Source organism: Drosophila busckii, chromosome 3R, assembly GCF_011750605.1.
Source record: "Drosophila busckii strain San Diego stock center, stock number 13000-0081.31 chromosome 3R, ASM1175060v1, whole genome shotgun sequence".
Taxonomy (NCBI): domain Eukaryota; kingdom Metazoa; phylum Arthropoda; class Insecta; order Diptera; family Drosophilidae; genus Drosophila; species Drosophila busckii.
The window spans coordinates 2,360,360-2,379,609 of record NC_046607.1 but is presented as its reverse complement, the minus strand read 5'-3'; the positions used below and the strand labels follow the sequence as shown (position 1 = coordinate 2,379,609).

At 42.6% G+C, this 19,250-nt stretch overlaps 3 protein-coding genes across 7 annotated transcripts; 1 reads left to right on the top strand and 2 right to left on the bottom strand.

Annotated features, from left to right (window-relative positions):
* Positions 1 to 270: 270 nt before the first annotated feature.
* On the bottom strand, positions 271 to 3,796 carry LOC108601505 (doublesex- and mab-3-related transcription factor A2). The gene is made up of 4 exons (XM_017989405.1): positions 3,650 to 3,796; positions 3,479 to 3,580; positions 2,996 to 3,398; positions 271 to 1,301 (listed from the first exon to the last, which is right to left on the bottom strand). The coding sequence occupies exons 1-4, from the start codon at positions 3,794 to 3,796 to the stop codon at positions 433 to 435; spliced, it is 1,521 nt and encodes a 506-aa protein (XP_017844894.1). The 3' UTR covers positions 271 to 432.
* A 5,520-nt stretch (positions 3,797 to 9,316) lies between these two features.
* LOC108603394 (protein RUFY3) lies at positions 9,317 to 19,066 on the bottom strand. 3 transcript variants are annotated; one of them, XM_017992171.1, is made up of 7 exons: positions 18,366 to 18,531; positions 17,500 to 18,293; positions 13,375 to 13,808; positions 13,058 to 13,311; positions 12,602 to 13,001; positions 11,279 to 11,376; positions 9,317 to 10,154 (listed from the first exon to the last, which is right to left on the bottom strand). In XM_017992171.1, exons 2-7 carry the CDS (start codon positions 18,284 to 18,286, stop codon positions 9,521 to 9,523), a joined length of 2,607 nt encoding a protein of 868 aa, XP_017847660.1. In that variant the 5' UTR covers positions 18,287 to 18,293; positions 18,366 to 18,531; the 3' UTR covers positions 9,317 to 9,520. The 3 variants fall into 3 exon arrangements, with proteins under 3 accessions (XP_017847660.1, XP_017847662.1, XP_017847661.1); XM_017992173.1 differs by lacking the exons at positions 17,500 to 18,293; positions 18,366 to 18,531 and adding an exon at positions 18,643 to 19,066; XM_017992172.1 differs by lacking the exons at positions 9,317 to 10,154; positions 11,279 to 11,376 and adding an exon at positions 11,477 to 12,391 and having other exon boundaries at positions 17,377 to 18,293; positions 18,366 to 18,530.
* On the top strand, positions 13,967 to 17,154 carry LOC108603395. Of its 3 annotated transcripts, none has more exons than XM_017992176.1 (5): positions 13,967 to 15,850; positions 15,998 to 16,320; positions 16,379 to 16,524; positions 16,585 to 16,720; positions 16,953 to 17,154. In XM_017992176.1, exons 1-5 carry the CDS (start codon positions 13,987 to 13,989, stop codon positions 17,031 to 17,033), a joined length of 2,550 nt encoding a protein of 849 aa, XP_017847665.1. In that variant the 5' UTR covers positions 13,967 to 13,986; the 3' UTR covers positions 17,034 to 17,154. The 3 variants fall into 3 exon arrangements, with proteins under 3 accessions (XP_017847665.1, XP_017847663.1, XP_017847666.1); XM_017992174.1 differs by having other exon boundaries at positions 13,967 to 15,856; XM_017992177.1 differs by lacking the exons at positions 16,585 to 16,720; positions 16,953 to 17,154 and having other exon boundaries at positions 13,967 to 15,856; positions 16,396 to 16,503.
* Positions 19,067 to 19,250: the final 184 nt, after the last annotated feature.

The following is a 19,250-nucleotide window of genomic DNA, read 5'->3' as shown; positions in this document are numbered from 1 at the left end:
TTTAGAATTTTTTGCTGGATTTATTGAGTTTTGTTTTTAAATTTATTAAATATTTTAACACAGTGTTTGAAATGTATTATCTAATAATATATGTATGTATTTATATAGTACGATATATATGTATGTTACATGTACGTAATAGTTTGCTCACTTACACAATAATCTCAATAGGATGAATTTCAACTAAATATATCTTATACTTCCTAACTGGCAACTATGCGTGTGTCTAGAATATGTTTTTTTTATATGTTACAATACTTGTGGGTGATCAATGTTTCCGCGGATCCATATCTGTTTACAATATGTAAGCGTCGCTGGAGTTTCAATTTAATGGCGACTGAAACAGAAACAGTCTTGAATATGGCGATACTATTCAAAGGGGCGGAAGACGACAGCAACGCTAGTGGGGACGTTACTGCTGTTGCTGTTGTCTCAATCTTGGGAGTCACCCGCATTGCTGCAACGGTCCATGGCCATGCTATTGGCTCCATTCGACTCCGATTGCTCTATGTCGGCAGCACTTAGCACGCCGGGCAAATAGCCCGTGCCGGCATAGGGCGCGGAGAGGAAGCGCTTGGCATGCGCCTGCATGAACGGGTGATAGCGGTGCGGATGCGTAGGTGAACCGAAGACTGTGGGCGGCACCAGTGGCGAGAAGGCGGACTTCATGGGAAATGGCGGTGAAGATGGCACCTGGGGGGGCGGCGGTGTCTGTGTCATATCCTCACCAGCCAGCATGCTCTCCATTGCCTGCAGCACATCACCGCGAAAGCGTTGCATTAGATGCTCGACATCGCTGCGTCGTCTATTGGGAAACACTCGCATGAGCACATCAATGGGTGAACGCTGTTGCTGATGATGATGGTGCTGTTGCTGCTGCTGTGCCTGAACATGTTGCGCCAGCTGCTGTTGCTGCTGCTGTTGTAATGCTGACTGAGCCACCGGATGATGAGCGGGCAGGCCAGCGGCGGCAAGGAACTGCTGATGGTGATAGGGCATGAAGCCTTGACCATGCCCATTACCAAAGGAGCGCAACAGATGCAGATTCTCGGCGGGTGTGTTTGGAGGCGAGTTGCTGTCCTCCTTCTTGAGACTGAGATTCTCGGGTGTGGCCTCATCGGGCGCCGAGTCCACATCCAAATCGGATTCAGGTGAGCTGGGCGGACCGGTGCGTGCGGGCGATAGGCTGGAGGTCAGATTGAACAGTCCCGCCACCTTGGGTCTGGGACTGCTGGGCGAGCCCGACTCGGAGCCAGAATCCTGATCAGTTTCATTGGAATGCGCAGCGCCACGTTTAGAAACTGCCAAAGAAAAAAAAAACGCAAAATAATTAAAATGAGATTAAAAACAGTCAGTCAGTCTGTCTGTGTGTCTGTCAGGTCAGTCAGGTAGCTAGCTGTGGGAAACTGTGTGCGGTTTTTCCACTTGACAAGGCAAAACAAATAAAAGTATCGAATGCTGCAGCACAGCTGAAAGTGGAAAAAATTTAATCATGGCCATGACAAACACAAGTGAGAGAGCGGGAGAATAAGAGAGTGCGTGAGCGAGAGTTCGTTGACATGCCAACCTTTAAGGCTGCGAATTGAAACAAGTTATATGATATTTTTTCTATTTGATTTGCAGTTGACGAAGCCGCAGTGAAAATTTAATTAAGTTACACCCTGTTGTTAAAGAGTCCCCTTCTCCACTTAAGCACCTGCTGATTTTTTTAGATTTTGTAAAAATTTCAAGCGTGTAATCGTCTTCAGTTTCACAGCAAATAAACAGAGCGTTTTCCTAAATGGACAGGTTCGATTGATTTGCGTGAGAATCCTGGCGTCTTTTCCTTTCTCCTTACAAGCAAATATATAAAAAGGACAACGGCAAAGTAGTCAGCGCAAAGATTGAGCGTCTCGCATTACGCCCTCAGTTCGGAGTTGCCTTACCAGCTTGCCACCAAATTGGCTCATTGAGTGGATCACATACGCGTAACTATAGAGTTTTCAACAGCTTAAGACTTTGTAACTCTTGGAGTTAGTTTTCATCAGCCTGTTAATTTGGTTTTGCCTATTGTGTGGTGTAATGTTTTTTAATCCATGTATATTGAAATGATTATATTTTCAATTTAATGTGTTGAAGTATTTACATTATGTGTAGACCAATTTATTTATTGTTGGGTATTAAAATTGTAACGATTTTTTGCCTTCGTATATTAATTATGAATATTAACGCCTTCAACCAAAGACTTTTAATAGTTGCTCTTTTTTCAACGAAACTATAACTCAAGTCAACTAATATTAACTAACTATGCGTTAGTCATAACCCTCTTATGCATTTCATATTTACTTCTTAATATACCAATTGGTCGATAAAATTAAAATTGTCATCTTATGTAGATTATCGCTTTTTAACATGCTTTCTATAGGGCTTTAATGAAAAATTTATAAATTTTAATATGTTGAAACATTTTATAGCTTACATCAGCCTAACGAATATGAATTAAAGCAAATTATATTTTCTTTAATTTTGTAAATTCTTCTCAGCAGGATTAGCCTCTTTAGCGTCAAGAACTGCATTTAAAGCTTGAGCTGCGCTGACAAGTGCGAATGAACCCTCGAGCTAAAGCCCGCGCTGGGGGTTTGCTTTAATTGTTGCAACTTTGGACCCCTTAACTTGTACGTTAAATTTACGCTATTCGCTTGTGGGTATTCAAGTGGGTTTTTGTGGTATGCGCCGTTTAACAAGATGCAGTCTATGTGGCAGCAACACCCAGTCACAGTGCTTGAGCCCGCATGTACACACATACACATATGCAATGCTAACGACAATGCCACAATTTTTAGGCAGGAGTGTGGCACTTTATGCGCCGCTGCGCTTTTGACAATTGAAAACGGAAATTTTTCTGCTGGCATTTTCTTAAGCTTCTCAACAGCAAGCTCAAGTGTTGGGTGGTGTTGCCGTTGGCATAAATATAATAATTTCATTTAATTTTTTTTTTTGGGAGCGCAACACTTACCAGGACTTTCGTCGAGCTCTGTGCGTGTGGGGGAGAAGCCTACGCTGAGATGCTCGGAACGTGTGCGTCCTTCCGTGTCGGATTCATTGCCGTTGTAATGTTGCGCCGACTGACGCTGCTGCTGCTGTTGTTGTTGTTGTTCCTGCTGCTGTTGATGCTGATGGCTGGGCGTAGTGCTGGCTTCGTAGCCATCGCTGGGTGGCGAGGGTATACCGCCGTGGAAAACACCATTCTGTGCTGGAGCTGCTCCTGCGCCGGCGGCTCCAGCATGTGTGGGGCTGTGTGAACTAGACGTTATGCTGTCGTTGCCATTTTGTTGCGCCGATCCTGGCACTGAAGTGTAAAGCAAGCCCAGCTCACGCGCCTCGTTCTCCTCCTGCGCCTGTTGGCGGCGCAAGGCAACCTGCAAATGGAACACAAAAAGGCGAAAGATAGCAGTTGAGTTTGGGTTTGGGCCAGCCTGAGAAGCTAATGGCTACCCACCTGTGCAGCCATGACACGTTGACGTTCCGCAATTAGCGTGCACTTGGCACAAACGCAATCCCGCCAGCGACAGTAGCGCTTGTGACCCTTTAACGCGCTCACCTGCAAAAGGCAAAAGAAGAAAGACCGTTTGAGCAAACCTAAAAGCAGTCGAGGATTAGGATTACGCACCACGCCATGATTGCGACAACGCGCGCACTTTGGAGTGCGCTGATAACGCTCTGAGGCGGCGCGGAGAAAGAAGGCAGGTGGCAAGGCACCAAGCACCGGATGCTGTGACATTAGATTCTGCATATCCACACCCGACGGCAAACTCATATTACGCACTCAACACTGAACTTAACACACGCAGCTTCGAGCAGTTTCACTGATCTTCCTATATAGTATATAGAGAGCTGATTGTATTTGTCATAAACAAATGCCTTTCTTATTTTTATTTCATTTATTTTTCTAATATTTAATAAACACGCTTTATTTGTATAGAGGACGAACGAGGCGCATTGGCGAACATGTCAGGCGGAGCACTCGATTGCAACTGATTCAACTTTTCATAAATCTAAAGCGAGCAGCATCTGCGCTGCGGCAAATGGCGGCAAGCGGCAACATTTACCAATACAAAAGTCGCACACACACACACACAGTCGCAGTCGTTGTGAGTCGGGGAGCGGCGTTAAAATGAGGGTTGCAAATACACAAGCACGGCATAAGTGGGACATATCAGAGAAGAGAGTGTTGCCACCACCTTTGTATGCTGCCGCAGTTAACGCCGACGCAGGCAGAAGGCAGCAAGGCAGCAGCCACAGCAGCAGCAGCAGCAATTAAGAAAAAAGTTTCAAAATCTAATTTGGTACTGTATACAAATTTGTGCACTCGAGGCTAGGCAGCGACGGCGCGTAGGCTGAGCAGAGAGCCGGCAGAGAGAAGAGCGGTGTGCAGAGAGCAGTAGCTGCTGTATTTTGGGTCTGGTTGGTTATTTTACTGTTGGTGTGTGTGTGTATGTGCGTTAGTGGTGGTGGTGCCGACGGTGGTTGTTTGAGGTTTCTTTCATTTTCTTTGTTGCTTTTGTTTTACAATTTCTTTTTCTCTTTTTTTGTTGTTGTTATTTTTTAGCTTTTGCTGCTTGTGTGTGTGTGTGTATAAGAGAGCTTCGTTAATGGAATAGCCAACCAAAAACGTTGTTACGCTTCAGCTGCAAAGCGACCTCGTTGCTGGTTGGCATGGCAGCGTAGGCGATACACGCTCACACATTTAACCTCACACACACACACACACACACACATGCCGGTAGACACAACTGACACAGTTGGCATATAGAAATAAGCTTGTTGTTGCCTCTTTTTATGTGCATCAATGGAAGAGGCAAGCTAGAGTGGCTTTGTCACAAAAGAACTTATGGGGTCGGGGGATCAATTGCCGCTTAGGATCGTTTAAAGCGTTGGGCAGCTGCTCTCAAGCTGCTTTTGATATTTGCCATGATGGCTCAGCTGCCCTCAATAAAGGAAAAGAACGTTTATTGTTTTCGCTAGTGTACGTAAAATAAAAGTCCTTCAGCATCAAATTACAGTATATTACCAACGAGTTTGGAATACACTTATCCGTTCTATTAAATTTTCTTTGAAACTTTTTTATGTCAATCATATAATTTAGCAGTTGTAATAAAATATCATAGTTTCATTCTACTATTTAAATTAATGTGTTCTTCAATTTCCTATTAAAATAAAGTAGGAGCAATATTTTATCAGTTACAGCTTGCAGTATATTAATTATTAGCTACTCAATTAAAAAATTATAAATTTATTCAAAAATTGCATTTAATTGTATGCTCAATCCAATGCCTTTCCATATCCACCCCATTGTAGAGGCAGCAACAATGGAGCGCACATAGTCATTATGGTATGGGTAGATGGGGTTAAATTGAAGAGGGCGCCTGTGGGTCGGATTGGCCTATTAGAATGTTACAAAATTATTGCAATTGAAACAAACTGCGACGGCGGCGCCAGCTGCAGCAACGCAAGCAGCAAGAGCGACATGAAGCGAAAAATCACGTGTGCGATAGAAGCGGCGACATTTTAAAAGCTTTGCGCACTCGTCCGCTCTCTCGCTCTCTGCAAGGTAAAGCAGACTCCGCCCACGTGCTGAAGGCGGAGCCAATGCTCACGCACGCATACATACATATACAGACAGGAGCACACACACATACGGACACGCATACATAATAAAAGACACAGCGGCTACAATGTTCAATTTACAAAAGAAACAAGTTTGCAAACTGAAGAGAGAAACTGCATACGACTGAGCTGAGCTTGTGTTGTTGCTGTGCGAGAGCGCGGCCACAAGGACATGAATAGCTTGTGCTCTCACTCTGTGACTTGCTGGTCCTCTCTCGCTCGCACCCATAGCCAGTTGCAGTCACAGTCGTTGGCAACTGTAAATGGCTAGAATTTGTTGGTTTTGTTATTGCTACCGGTTTTTGCGCACATTAAATTTCTCATGTTTATAACTTTGTTTAAAGTGCACACACACACACACACACACACACACACACGCGAATGCATGCATGCAGACATAAGCTGGGCGCTATGTTTGTTTGTTGCTGGGTGGCCACTTCAAAAGTGTTTTTACTGCGGGCACAAATATGCAAATTAGTTTCGAACGCGCACTGACAACTTCTTCAGCTAACAAAAGCTGAAACATGTCCATTACGAGCATGTTGGTCGGCTTGGCTGCCGCTCTTCGTGCATGACCAGTAGCCCAAAAGCCCAAAAGCATTGCCAAGCGCAGGGGGTTGCATAAGAGGTAATGCGTCGGCATCGTTCCAATACAGTACAAATAATAATCTTGAGCTAACGCTAAGCACAGCCAAGGCACCAATCCGTCAATCAGTCAATAACCAGCAAAAACAATACGAATCATAACATGAAATACAATAGAGTAATCTGAGCATATTCATATACTATATATACCTTAAATAAATACATATTTAGAAATTGAAAATTATTTATTTAAATGTCGTAAGTGAAATATATTTTTTATTAAACAAAGTCTTTGTTCCGTTAATAAGCCCAACTGATCTTTTCTTTGCAGAGTATATTATTATACATGATCATGATTATCGTTATGTTATGTTAATTCAAAGAACACAACTGTATTACACTGGTCAAGTGTCCGTTAGTTGGCTTTGACTGGTTTGTATTATGCCAAGTGCTTCGGCTGGCGACGAAAGTTGAAAACGCTTGAAGATCATTGCTACTTTACTTGCCTTACGGACTGTTTCTTTGCTTTTGATGACTCCGACGGCTGCCTTAGAGCAAGAGAGCTCGACTGAAGTGCTCAGGTGAGCAGTCAGTCAGCGAGTTACGTTGAACTGCTTCTGATTCAACCTAAGCATAGTAGATGGAGGGGAGGCAGGGACAAACGTGCGGTCACTTACAGGCGATTGAGAGACAAAAGAAAAGTGCCTTAAAATGTTGACAAATATTTGCCATGCATTGGCCGCAAAATTATTTGATCAAGACCACCGAAAAATATACAAAGATATTTTGTTTTGTGTGTTCAGACGCAGGTACGACAGTTGACACACAGCAAAATATTGTACAAAATTAAAAATGAAACTTAAAGACATGCGACTAATGAGATTTCCTTAGCATCATTGCCTCATTCATTCATTACGTTGGCGATTTGTTTGTTTTATTATAGCTGCCGTTGCCGTTGTTGTTGTTGATTATTGCTCTGCGTTGCGCAGTTGAACTTGTATTGGATGTTTTGGCTCAAAGACAATATTTGAGCAATCATTGAAGACACACACACAAATATATGCGCACATTGTCTCTATTTTGAAAGGTCTTTCGTATCTTTTGCCCCAGCTCCAGTCAAAGCCAAAGCGCTGACCCAGCCAACAAAACGCTTTCCATTTGGAACTGTCAGCGGCAGGCATTGAACAAAGCGGCGGCAACGGCGGCGACAACAACGCGCCCAGGCAGCACTCCAAGTGGACAGGGGGCGAGAAAAAAGTTAATTTAATTTCAAGTGTGTGCAACAATTGTCTGTGTGTGTGTGTGTGTGTGTGTGTGTCGGACTGGGCTTATCCTTTACATAGCATACCCGTGTTGCCACCGAAGTATGTTAATATGAAGGCACAACGTCCATGCTTTTTTGGTCCTTGGCTTTGCATATTGTTTTACAAGACATTTGTGCTTTCTTAGTTGCAGACTGTGAGCATGCTTCGACTTATCTTTGACATAAAGAAATCTCATTAAATAACTTCCGGCGCTTTCAAGTCCTGTGCGCCAGCTCCAGCGCCAGCATATTCACATCCAGCTTCGCTACAAGCTGAAACTTTGAACTCTCATGTACTTATTTCAAGTTTGTCGTTCAGCGAGCCATGAAATTACATTTTACTTTGCACATACATAGTATATATGTACATACTACAAGCCAAATTCTGGAGCTGTGCGAGGCTGCTCACGGAAGCCATATTCGCAATCCACGTGCTCTTGGCTAACACAAGGAAACGTAAAATATTGTTAAAAGTTTGTGCAAAAACTTTTGTGTGTTGCTTTCCTGCCATATTGTCAGCTACATAAGTTTCTAGCTAGTTGTTAGATTTGTTGATGTCACTTCCAGACATTCCGATCTAATACATTTCATACTGCATTCTTCTGCATGCAGCATTGTAATTGAGTTATTGCCAAAACAGCAACAAGATTTGTTGCAAATGCCGTATCAGTGTCCTTGTCACAGGACACACGTCAAAAACATTCCAAGGAAACAGCAAAAACAATGGCTTGGCCGGAAGCTCAGATTTCAAACAATTGCCGTGAAAGCAAAGAAACAGCATCGAGATTTATACAATATTGCGAATTCCGTCGCAAATTTATTTGACACCTCAGAAAAACCTAAATAAAACATTATAGTATCGTTGGCAGCTCAATGCTCATAGATTAGGATGTGCGTAATTTGAGCTGGCCACATTACCCAAAACATGCTCGCAGCCAGAAAACCCATTCAAAGTCAGTCTTGAATAGGTTTTCTGGCTGCTAATGTAATAATACTTATAATATTGTACACAGTTTGTATAATTTTTTAATAACAATGCAGAAGATGAAGTGGAAACGCCCTGTTGGGTGTAAACACTGTTTCCGATTTCGAACGCGCTGCTTCCCAACCCCCGTTATCTAACCCTCAGTTAAGAGCGCAACTTCTGTTGGAATGGACGCCCCTTTGCCAGCTCGCTGAGGCAACTGTTATTTTGTTGTACATACATCTAAACATATGTATGTCAGGGCGCGTGGTTCCCAGCCAAATATCGGGTTTAAAATGAGCTCTCTCAACTTATGGTAATGACAACTCTCGGCATGCCGTGGGCTGTATTTACGAGTAGTTTAGGAGGCCAGCTGTGAATTTTATTTGATTTAATTAAAAAATTGCATGTATTGCTTCATATAATGACCAACGAATAACGACTGCTCGTGCCAGGAGTAAGTGTGCCCTAATCGCTTACCAGTGCACATTATGAGAAAATAAAAAATGTTCTTTTCCTTTTTGGTTGAACTGTAGTTCGCAAATTTCTAGTTGCTTAAGGCTTATCTTCACTGCTAAAAAAACATTTTTTTTTAAATATAAATTCATTTATACTATCTTTTACCTTTAAAATAGCGTTTGTCCTATTGGATGCAGTTTATTAAAATTCAAATTAAGAATACCGCCTTCAAATCTCGATATTAATTCAAGTTATCGATAGATTACACAATATACCAGATGGAAATACTAAAACGCAGCTCTGGTGTCGTTAATATACCATAATATAAAAAGCAAAAATATTCAATTTTAAAGCGGTTATGTTTGTACAAAATTTATTCAACATTAATTGAAGGTTTGTGTCAACCAGTAGCAATATAAAAATACGCAATTTGATATAATAGCTCGCCTTGCCAATTAGGAATGTAATGGCGAGACAGATAGTATTAATATTATGACTATGGAAAGCCAATTACAATATGTAGCAATAAAATGTTAAGCAAATATAATTATAATTCTTGTTAATCATTTCGCAGTGGAAGTGTAGCAGGCATCACAGACTCGCACCGGCTTGCCCGGCTGTCCCTGAGCATTGAGCAACGACAGTGTGTGCTCCGAACAACTTTTACAGAAGATTTCACCACAGCTGCGACAATGGTGCTTGCGTCGCGTCAAATTGAATTCTCGTGCACAGCCGGTGCAGTGAGAGGCAATAGAGTCTGGAGCCCAGATGCCAGGACTGCAGACAGTATCTGGAGTGGCCTGCAGAGACTGAGACGAACCGGACAGCAGCTGCTGATGGCGTCGCTCGCTGTCCTGCAACTCTGCAATCTTTAGTTTGCTCACGCTTAACTGAATGCCAAGCTCCTCCAGCGTAGTCTGAGCCTCCGACCATTGCGATCGCACCTTTTCCAAATCAAATCTCAGCTTATCGCTTTTCTGCTTTTCCTCAGCTAGCTCCTTCAGGCAGTTTTGTAGCGTTGTTATCTTTTCTTTCAGTTTCAGCTCCTTCTCCTGCAATGAGACGCGCCAGTCACGTTCAATGCGCACCTCAGCTTCAGCGCGAGCCGCCCGCTCCTCAGATGCGGTTACCTGAGTTGACAGCGTTTGGGATGTAGTCTTTAATATCTCACCCAAGTTACTTTTATCATCGGTCCATCTGTTTATAAGAAAGACAAAACATATTATTGTCAATCAAAAAATCAAATATCCAAAATGAACTCAGTAATTTTCAGAAATGAATTAATTGTTGAAACATAACATAACACTTGGCAACAACTAATGTACTTAGAGAATTGTTTATAAAATAACTGCAGATTTGACTCTCTTATCTTACGATAAGTACATTTTTCATTTAATAGACAAAATTATATGGTAAAATATCTTGGTGAGGGTTAGTAATGTAAGTAGAGAGTTTGTTGCCTAGTATGCAATGATTTCACCAGCTATGAACTAGTGCCCATCCTAATCCCAGTTTAATTATTTTTAATTTTTGATAATTGAGACAACAAAAAATTTAAAAAACATTTCTAAAAATTCTATGAAAACCCTTTTCTGTTTCGAATTTGTTGCCTACTGTTATGTTAGGTAATTTTTTCATACTATTTGACATTTGTATACAAAATGGAAAGAGTATAATTAAGTTGTGCAAATGTACGTAACAGAGAAAATGAGTCGGCAATACAAATTATAAATACGAGGTGCGCTATCTGTTGCAATAACATTTGAATTCCGTCATTTCCGTCATTTTTTTGACGTATTGATGGTGGGTTTTGATTTAAAATCATCATAAATGATGAAGCTCATTTCACAATGAATGGCGGGGGTCACACGCCGCTTTCAGGCCGACGAAAATCCTTCCATTATCCAAAAGTGATCGTTTGGTGGGCCATATCGGCCAAAAAGATCATCGGTGTGGCAATGCCACGCTCACGCAATTTGGCGCCGTCGAACTTCTTTATTGGGAGGGGTATTTGAGGAGCCAGGTTTATATCGATAAGCCGCTTATAAGTCAAATATCGCTTATTACCACTGGATGGTGGAAATTGTTACGCAAAATGCACGAAAACTTGCATCTTTTTGCATCAAATATAAACGGAGCTATATTTTGAATATTATATTCAAAACAAAATGGAAATAAAATAGAAAGGAACACATAAAGTGTGTACAAAAAAAAGGTGTCCATATCAAAAGCTATTGAAGTTTCAAATGCTATATCTACATTTTACAGCGCACCTATTAGTTAAAATTTACGGTCCCTATCCATTTCTCACACATTCTTACTTTTTCTCTAATTTATCAATGGTGGTAGCCATATCTTCCTTTTGACACTCTAATTTACTCATTAATTCCGTTTTGTGGGACAAGGATTCATTGCAATCCTGTGGAAAGAAATTTAAATGTTGAAATCTTTTAATCTGGTTGATCGAAGAGGCACAAAATGTGGTTAATCAGAATGGTATAAATGAAAGACTAGGGTTAGGATAAGTTTTATTTTGCATTGAATTAGATTATGTTACAGCTAGTAGCTTCTGTTCAACATGTATAGAAACATATACATACATATTTATATAATTACATGGTTAGTATGTTAAATTAAGCGAGAGAGTATTTGGTTAGCGTTTATAATATTGTTTTAATACAAGTATAATATAATAAATCAGCTCTATACATATAACTTTGGTTTGGGTGTAATTTGGAGTTTGATATTATGCGGGAAAGGGGCAAATATAATTTCTGTTAATTTGCAACAAGTTTATTATAATCTTAAGCCAACGCGCAAATGGCAACAAATGACTAGAGGTCTCTCCGCATTGAAGGCAACGTACAATTAGGAATTATGAGATACAAAAACATATGCGTGTATTAATCTCAGCAATTTGAGTGCACAGCTCCTCTGATGACCAATAGTAGAGCTTAGACATCATCAAGCGTAGCTGTATCCACGGATAAGGCGTAGTCGCTTCTTGAACCATCGCCGCCACCTTTGAAATGCTGTGTGACGGCAGCAGCTGCCTCGGCCAGCTCATCGTTAAGTGATTTGGCTGAAGTGGGGGTCTTCTGTGAATCTTGATCAGCGGCTGTTAGAGGTGGAGCTGCACCAGCGGGAGATTTGCGATAGTTGTTGGGATTAAACGGTGGAATGCCGTCCATTTTAAGATGCATACGCTTCATGGGCGGCCCAGTGTCCTGCTTGTGTTTCTTTGTGAGAGCCTCAAACTTCTGGAGATTCTGTTGACGCCGCGTGGTAGGTGAGGCGGCGCTCACTTGCTGCTGATCGTTGAGCTTGGATTCGTATTTCTTTTCTAACGATTGTAAAATGTTACCAATTTGTGAGGCTTTCGTTTGCAAACGAGAGACCATCTCGCCTTTCTGTGTGAGTTCATCTTCACATTCCTAATTGAATTTCAAAATGTGTTAGGTAGCTTTAATAGCTCAATTGTGATGACGAATTAGTTTAAAACAACAAATAAAAACAAACAACACCAAATGACTGCATGAAATGTGAATAGATGAGTGTGTGTGAAGTAAGCAGACTATATACATACATATATGTATATAACATATAGTGTGCTCATTATATGAATGATTTCTAGATATGCGTACCTGCAACTTGCGATACATTTCCAAATTGATTTGCTTAATGTCATCCAGCTGACGACGCAGCGAAACAATTGTGTCCTGCTTCTCGTGTATATCCTTTTCCAGCAGCTTCATGGCCATGTCAGACTCTGCTTTGAGTGACACTTGCAGCTTTAGTTCCTTGTCCAGCTCAGCGCTCTTCTTACGCTCCTCCGCCAATGCTGCCTCAAGCTGCGGTGACTTCTCCTTGTCGCTGCCAGTGGAGTTGCTGTCTGACTGCCCCTGACTTGCAGACTGCCTCATGGCTTGATTTTCTGCCTGCAGAGCTAGCAGACTATTTCGCGCTATGGCCAGATCCTCCTTCATGAGTGCATTGGTGGTGGTCAGCGATTCCACTTTGGCCTGCAAATTTCCAACAGTAGCACTGTAAGAGCATGCCTATAAGTAACTATATATTGAAGCTGTATTTAGACAACGCACTTGAGATGACGGTTCAGCTCCTCAATATAATTCTTTTGATCCAACACTGCAATCATATTGCCCTGACCAGTAGCATCTAGTGGCGCAGCAGCAGTTACGCTCGAGTCCTCGTTGGGCTCAGCATTGCGTGAGCTGGAGCGCAAATAAAGCGAGAAATCAATGACGCCTTGCTGCGAGTCCAAGTCCTCCTCCTTGACGCATAGATTGCAATCGATCACATTCAAGCCCACCAAAATTCCCATTATAACAACAATCTGCAAATTCAATAGAAGTGTGTGTAAGCAGGGGGAAGAGCAGCTCTTTTATGGTTAACAGACCTCATCGCTCATCATGAGCCCATGTGGCTCGTAGTAGTCATACAGCGAATCCTCACGATGCTCGATGAGCGCCTGCAAATAGTCCGCTAATTTCTTTTGCATCAAGGCAATCCTTAGCCAAGCGCGTGCTCGTCCTATGTGCGTGCGCACAGTGGGCAAATCACGCACGCTGGCTGTTATATCCTGCGCCTCAGGACAATAGCTTTCAACGCTCTGCAGCAGATCCCAGAGCTCCTTGCGTGGTCCCAGCAAACCCTTCTTGGGTCGTAGGCCATGTCCCAGCACATGCTCAATGACGATGAAGAAATGTTGCAGCGGCAAATGATCCGAGTCCAACATGCGTCCATAGCGCAGCGATTGCTCCAACAGCTCCTTAACCACCAGTTTGCAAATGTTGACCAAATTGCTCCGCTCAATCTCCGCCGTATCACGTGCTGTAAGCGGAACAGTTAACAAGTCAATGTGCCAATAGAATAAGCTACACACTAGCAACTACAAATACTTTATCGAAGTCGTAGCTGTGGAGCCGCGGCAAACTGCGTCAAAACAAATTAAAAAAACAAAAACAATGCAAACTCTATATAAAAAAAAACAAATACAACTATTATTATTATGAACATTTGTGTGCTGTTTGCGCTGCTGTTGTTGCTTGCCCCCGGCGGCTGCCCCATCTACAGCATAGATTTATCCACACTGGAGGTGCCTAACGATTTTCAAAATGAGTTAACGCTACAATCGATGCTCAGCTCCGAGTTGCACCAGTATCGCAATAAACTAAACGAGGAATCACAGCGGCAAACTCAGCAAAGTGACATTGAGGAACGCATCAAGGCCACTTACGCCGCAACAGATCCAAAGCATAAGATCAGCACTAGCTTGGGAACAGCACCAACCAAACTAACACGAAGAGCCAGCGACTCTCTGACATTTATGGGCACCAATTTGTTTGGCAATTACCTGAAAAATTGTTTCTCAGCGGAGGACATAGCGCTCATCTCAGCACGCCGCGACTTTGAGGCACTGCTGCCCAAATCATATCCCATCACGCTGCTCAATGATCGCATTGTCTATGCCATAATGAAGTACTTCAATACAGTGAACCAAATTGTGTTGCGCAAGTCACATCCAGACACAAAGCCTTTGCTGCAGCGCGCTTTCTACGATGCCTTCGGTAGTTATCTGCACTATTATTTGCTGCCTGTGGCGCAAGTGTCCTACTATGCGGGGAAGATAAAGCTCTGCACAGTGGAGCGTCTGGTGAAGCTCTATCGGCAGTGTAAGCTGCTCTTGAACACTAATGGCAACAACTGGAAGACGCCGTCACAGAATATACTCAGCCAGTTGCATGAGGTGCACATAGAGCACATAGCGCTCAAGAGGAATGACAACTGTGAGCAGGATGCCAGCAGTTGTGCTATGCTGGATCAATCCTGCATCAATGAGGATGTGCAGAGCGATTTGATGATAGTGCCGCTGCCACGCTTGGAAACAGTCGATAGCGATGGCTTGTTGACCAACATATTCTTGCCATTCAAGCAGCGGCGCATCTACAACCTACGCTCACCTAGCTCAGAGCACATATTGGTCAAGTTTTTCAAAACTGTAAGTGAATGCTATCGCTTTCAGGGTATCAGCTCGAAAGTCTACAATATGAAGTTGCGCGCTTGGATTAGAGAAGCCCTGGAGCTGCACTACAGAGACGAAATGTTTTATCCAGGCCTTGGCGGTGTTATACAAATCTATGAAACTTTGGGATCGCCACAATGCACGCGTGTTACAGCAATGCCAGCTGACGAGCAGCCTAAAGAGAACCTTTTATGCGAGGACTATCCACAAGGCGCTGATGACAGCGACAACTTTAAGCCGGTCAAAGGCAACAATAAAACGCAGCACATGACAACAAATAGCACCCAAGTAGAAAATAAATCTAAAGAAAGGCAGAAATCAAAGATAAAGTCCGGGAAGAAGAGCCGTTCCGCACAAGCAGAAGATCCCCAATCTCAACAGCAATCTGATGCTACATCTACGCCCGACCAAAAACTACAATTGAGTTCAAGCGGCGACCAGTGTATTGATTGCGATGATGACAACTATGTCACCTATATAGCTGTTGGTTTAGCATTGCTGTTGCTGCTATTGCTCATCATTATTTGTTGCTGTGTCTTTAGAAATAGCAAACGACGTAGATTACCGCCGCCACAATCAGCTCCACCGCCCCCTCCAAAGGAGAAAGAGCCCCCTGCACCGGTTGAAGCTGAGGAAAAAACTGATGTGGAGGCTGCGGCAAAAGAAGATAGACACAAAAAGAGCTGTTGGGGCGCGCTGTTTGGTAAAAAGCAACAGTTTGTGGAAACTGAAAAGAGACGTCTGCTGTCCAGTCCGCACCTGAGTCCAGGCATGAGCTTAGTTAGCAGTAGACGGGAGCGACTTAGTTACAAAGATAGGGAAAAGCTGATGCCCCAAGCCAGGCAACAAGGTGGTGGTAAGCTCTAAAGAAGTGTTGTTGACAATGTATCGGTAGTATCGATAGAAAGTAGTTTGGCTACCGAACTTTTATAGATTAAACAAAATCAACAATGCTACATTAAAATTTGTTTACAAGCGTTACAATGCATATTTTCAGCTTCAAGCTACGATTTCGACGACGATTCAATGACATCTACGTCTTCACTGGGCTGCCAGTTTCATCGCAAGCTCATTCCTTTGAAAGCGAGTAAAGAAAAGCGCAATGTTTATTATGCTAAAGCGGAGAGTCGGAAGATTGCTCCTGTAGAGCACAAGCGCTCCTTGCAAAAAGCAAAGTCCAGCATAGTAAAAGACAAAGTGAATGAATCATTGGAGCTAAAAACAAGCAAGACTACAGACTTAATGTTGCATAGAAAAAGTACGCCCGTGTTGCACAAAAGGACTGAGGGCGGCATGGCTAACAGCCGACTACACAGTGGGGTAAGCTGCACACATGCACGACATGCGAATCAAAACGACTAACCAAAGCTAAAAGCAGCCAAAACCTTCAAATAGCGAAAGCAGCCTAAGTGAGGAGACTAATGAGAGAAGCTTGTACAAGAAGCAGCCAAATAGGCGAACTGAACGTAACCTAATCGAAGAGAATTTCAAGGACAGGCAGGAGCATATATTAGCAGAGCACAGGTAGTACTCAAAATTTGTTTTCTAAGCTCATTTAATTAGATTTATTATGTCACTTTACAGCAACACAAGCGCATATTCAATGACGGGTTTTAAAGAAAATAACAATGCGAGGGATGCAAGCGAATTGGCAGACAACTCAACCAAGAGTGTTGTAACTAAATTGCAAGATTCAGTTTCTACTGAGCAAATAATAGAGGTAAACAATATATGAACATTAAGAAAGTTAGCGATCTTGAAGCTAAAATTAGATTCAATTAAGAACTTCACAGACTTAAAAAAATCATTTCAAAACCAACTCGATATTTACATCTTCGAATCGTACATATTTTTTCTTTGTATACAACGGAGATTTTTACCCAATCTTATCGGTCTAACTAGTAACGCTATCTTTTAAATGTAGACTTAAAAATTTTTCTTCTGAAATATAGCCGCTTGTAAGGCATGCAACTAGCTGGGAGACAACTTACGATGAAGATGACGACGATGATGAAATAGATAATGAGAGCTAAAGCTGAATATATCTAATGCTGTAATGCTTGATTTTTGTGCGAGTGTTTGCGAGTGTGCTTTTGTTTTCCTATGTTTATAAATAAGTTTTATTTTTCTAATAAAGTTCATTGTACAAGAGTCCGCCTGCCTGCCCTAGACGTAAATGAACTTTGAGCACCCTCGAGACTATAATCACACCAGAGGACTCAAGTGCATAAGGCATAAGTGTAATAATGCAATAACATGCCAAAAAAAAAAAAGAAAGAAAGATAATCAAAGAGTTAGCTAACTACAACAAAAACGAGCAACAAAGAACGCTTGCTAACGAAACGAAAGGAAAACGGTGAGTAAGAAGCAACCTACAGAGATGCGACCAATCGGCAAGTGTGCCACCAATAAGGCCCACATTTTTCTGTGGCGGCTGTGCTGATGCGAGTGCAACATCGCACAGACGACGACCGATTAGATTTTCAATTGCCATAATACCATTATCCTCAAGTGTGCTGCTGGCTGTTGACAAGCTCGAGAAGCGTTTACTGTTCCGTTGGCCAAACTGATGATTAGTTGATGATTGGTGACGTCGCATTATCCCGCCGCTACCAGCACTAGCAGCAGCATTTCCAGCAGTCGCAGAACCAACTGTAGTGTTAATTAGGGCTGCACCGCCGCCAACAGTTTTTTGCCCATGGGCCACATCAATATCCTGCAGCTCTTTCAGACACAGCCATTCACCATCGACAGAAACACGAAAGTTGCACAAATATATGGTGTCCTGCACACCGCCGGCCAACTCCTCGCTAGTATTGGCATGCGACGCTTTTGGCAAAGCAATTGTGTTGCTGTTGCTGTTATTGCTGCTGGTGTTGTTGTTGTACGGCTGCAATTGCACTGTCTGTGGTTTTGTTGGGGGTGTTGGTGTTGCTGATGTTGCTGTTACTGTTGTCGTGTTCCCGGTAACAGCTGTCTGCTTTTGTGGTGGTGGATTCTGACCCTTTTGTGCTTTCGCTGCTGACTTTGCGCTGGAGCTTACAGTCGATGACGCACCCGTTTTTACGGGCTTGCCAACTTGTTGTTGTTGCTGCATACCCTGCGGCGTTTTCTTAGCGACAACTGATGGTGTGGTTGGTGTTGTTGGTGTCCTAATTGCGCCTTTCGTTTGCCTGGACGTACCTGCGCTCATTCCAGTTGTTGCTTTGATACGACCCATACTGTTATTGTTGTTGTTCGCCTGCGACATCTTGGTTTTCCTTGCATCCTCCACTAACCCACGCATTTTAATACTTTGCAAATGGATACGCGAGAAAAATAAATGAGCGTATTGAGAAAGCTGCGTGGGTGTACGCTCAACCTACGTGCGAATTTCCGTTCCAACGATGGAGATTATGCAGGACTACCAAGTGTTTCGAGGCTTAAACACTTATTAAATATCTTACAATGTTGTACATTGGAAAATTGTCTTTTAAAAGTGCAATTTTCAAGAACTAATTTGTTATCCTGTTGTGTGTGTACGACGAGTTGAATAAAACTGAGGCAAAAAGCTTATATTGATTTGTCAAGCGCGTTCGACACTGAAGCTTTTGGCAAGCTTTCATTAAGGGTGTTCACGACATACAGCTAAATATTACTCACCAGGCTTTTTACGTTTGGTAGCAACTGTTGGTGGTGGTGCTTCTGGATAGGGATATGTGGTGGTGCCATCAATCACTTCGGAGGCGGCTGCTGCGGCCGCCGCATTTGAAAACTGTGTTGAGATTTGATTAAATATATGCGATGAAATACTCTCCGTGCGCCGAAACGTATCGCGCAGGCGAGTTAATGATGAGCCAGGCGCAGGCGTTGTTGCTGGTGTTATTGTTGTTTGTGTCTCTGGTGATTTTGTGGGCGATTCATCGCTCTTCTCATGACGCACTAATAAATCGTCTGTGCTGCTCATTTTGGTCAACCCGCAATACACATCCACTTCACGCACATAAATCACTTAGCGGTGCCGATAAATATTTTATAATTTTTCACTGCACTTAAAACAAATAGACAGTCAAATAAAACAAACAAGAAGCCAGCAAATATAGAAAAACAACTGAAACAGCTGTTGCATGCCAGAGCAGCAGAGTGACCGTTTTTCAAGTATCGACCATTCGCGATATAATTAAATTTATCGAAATTAAATTCAGACGATAGTTCGTGCGGCGTGCATCAGCTGTTTTGTGAGTGTTTGGTTTTTTCGCATAAAATCAAAA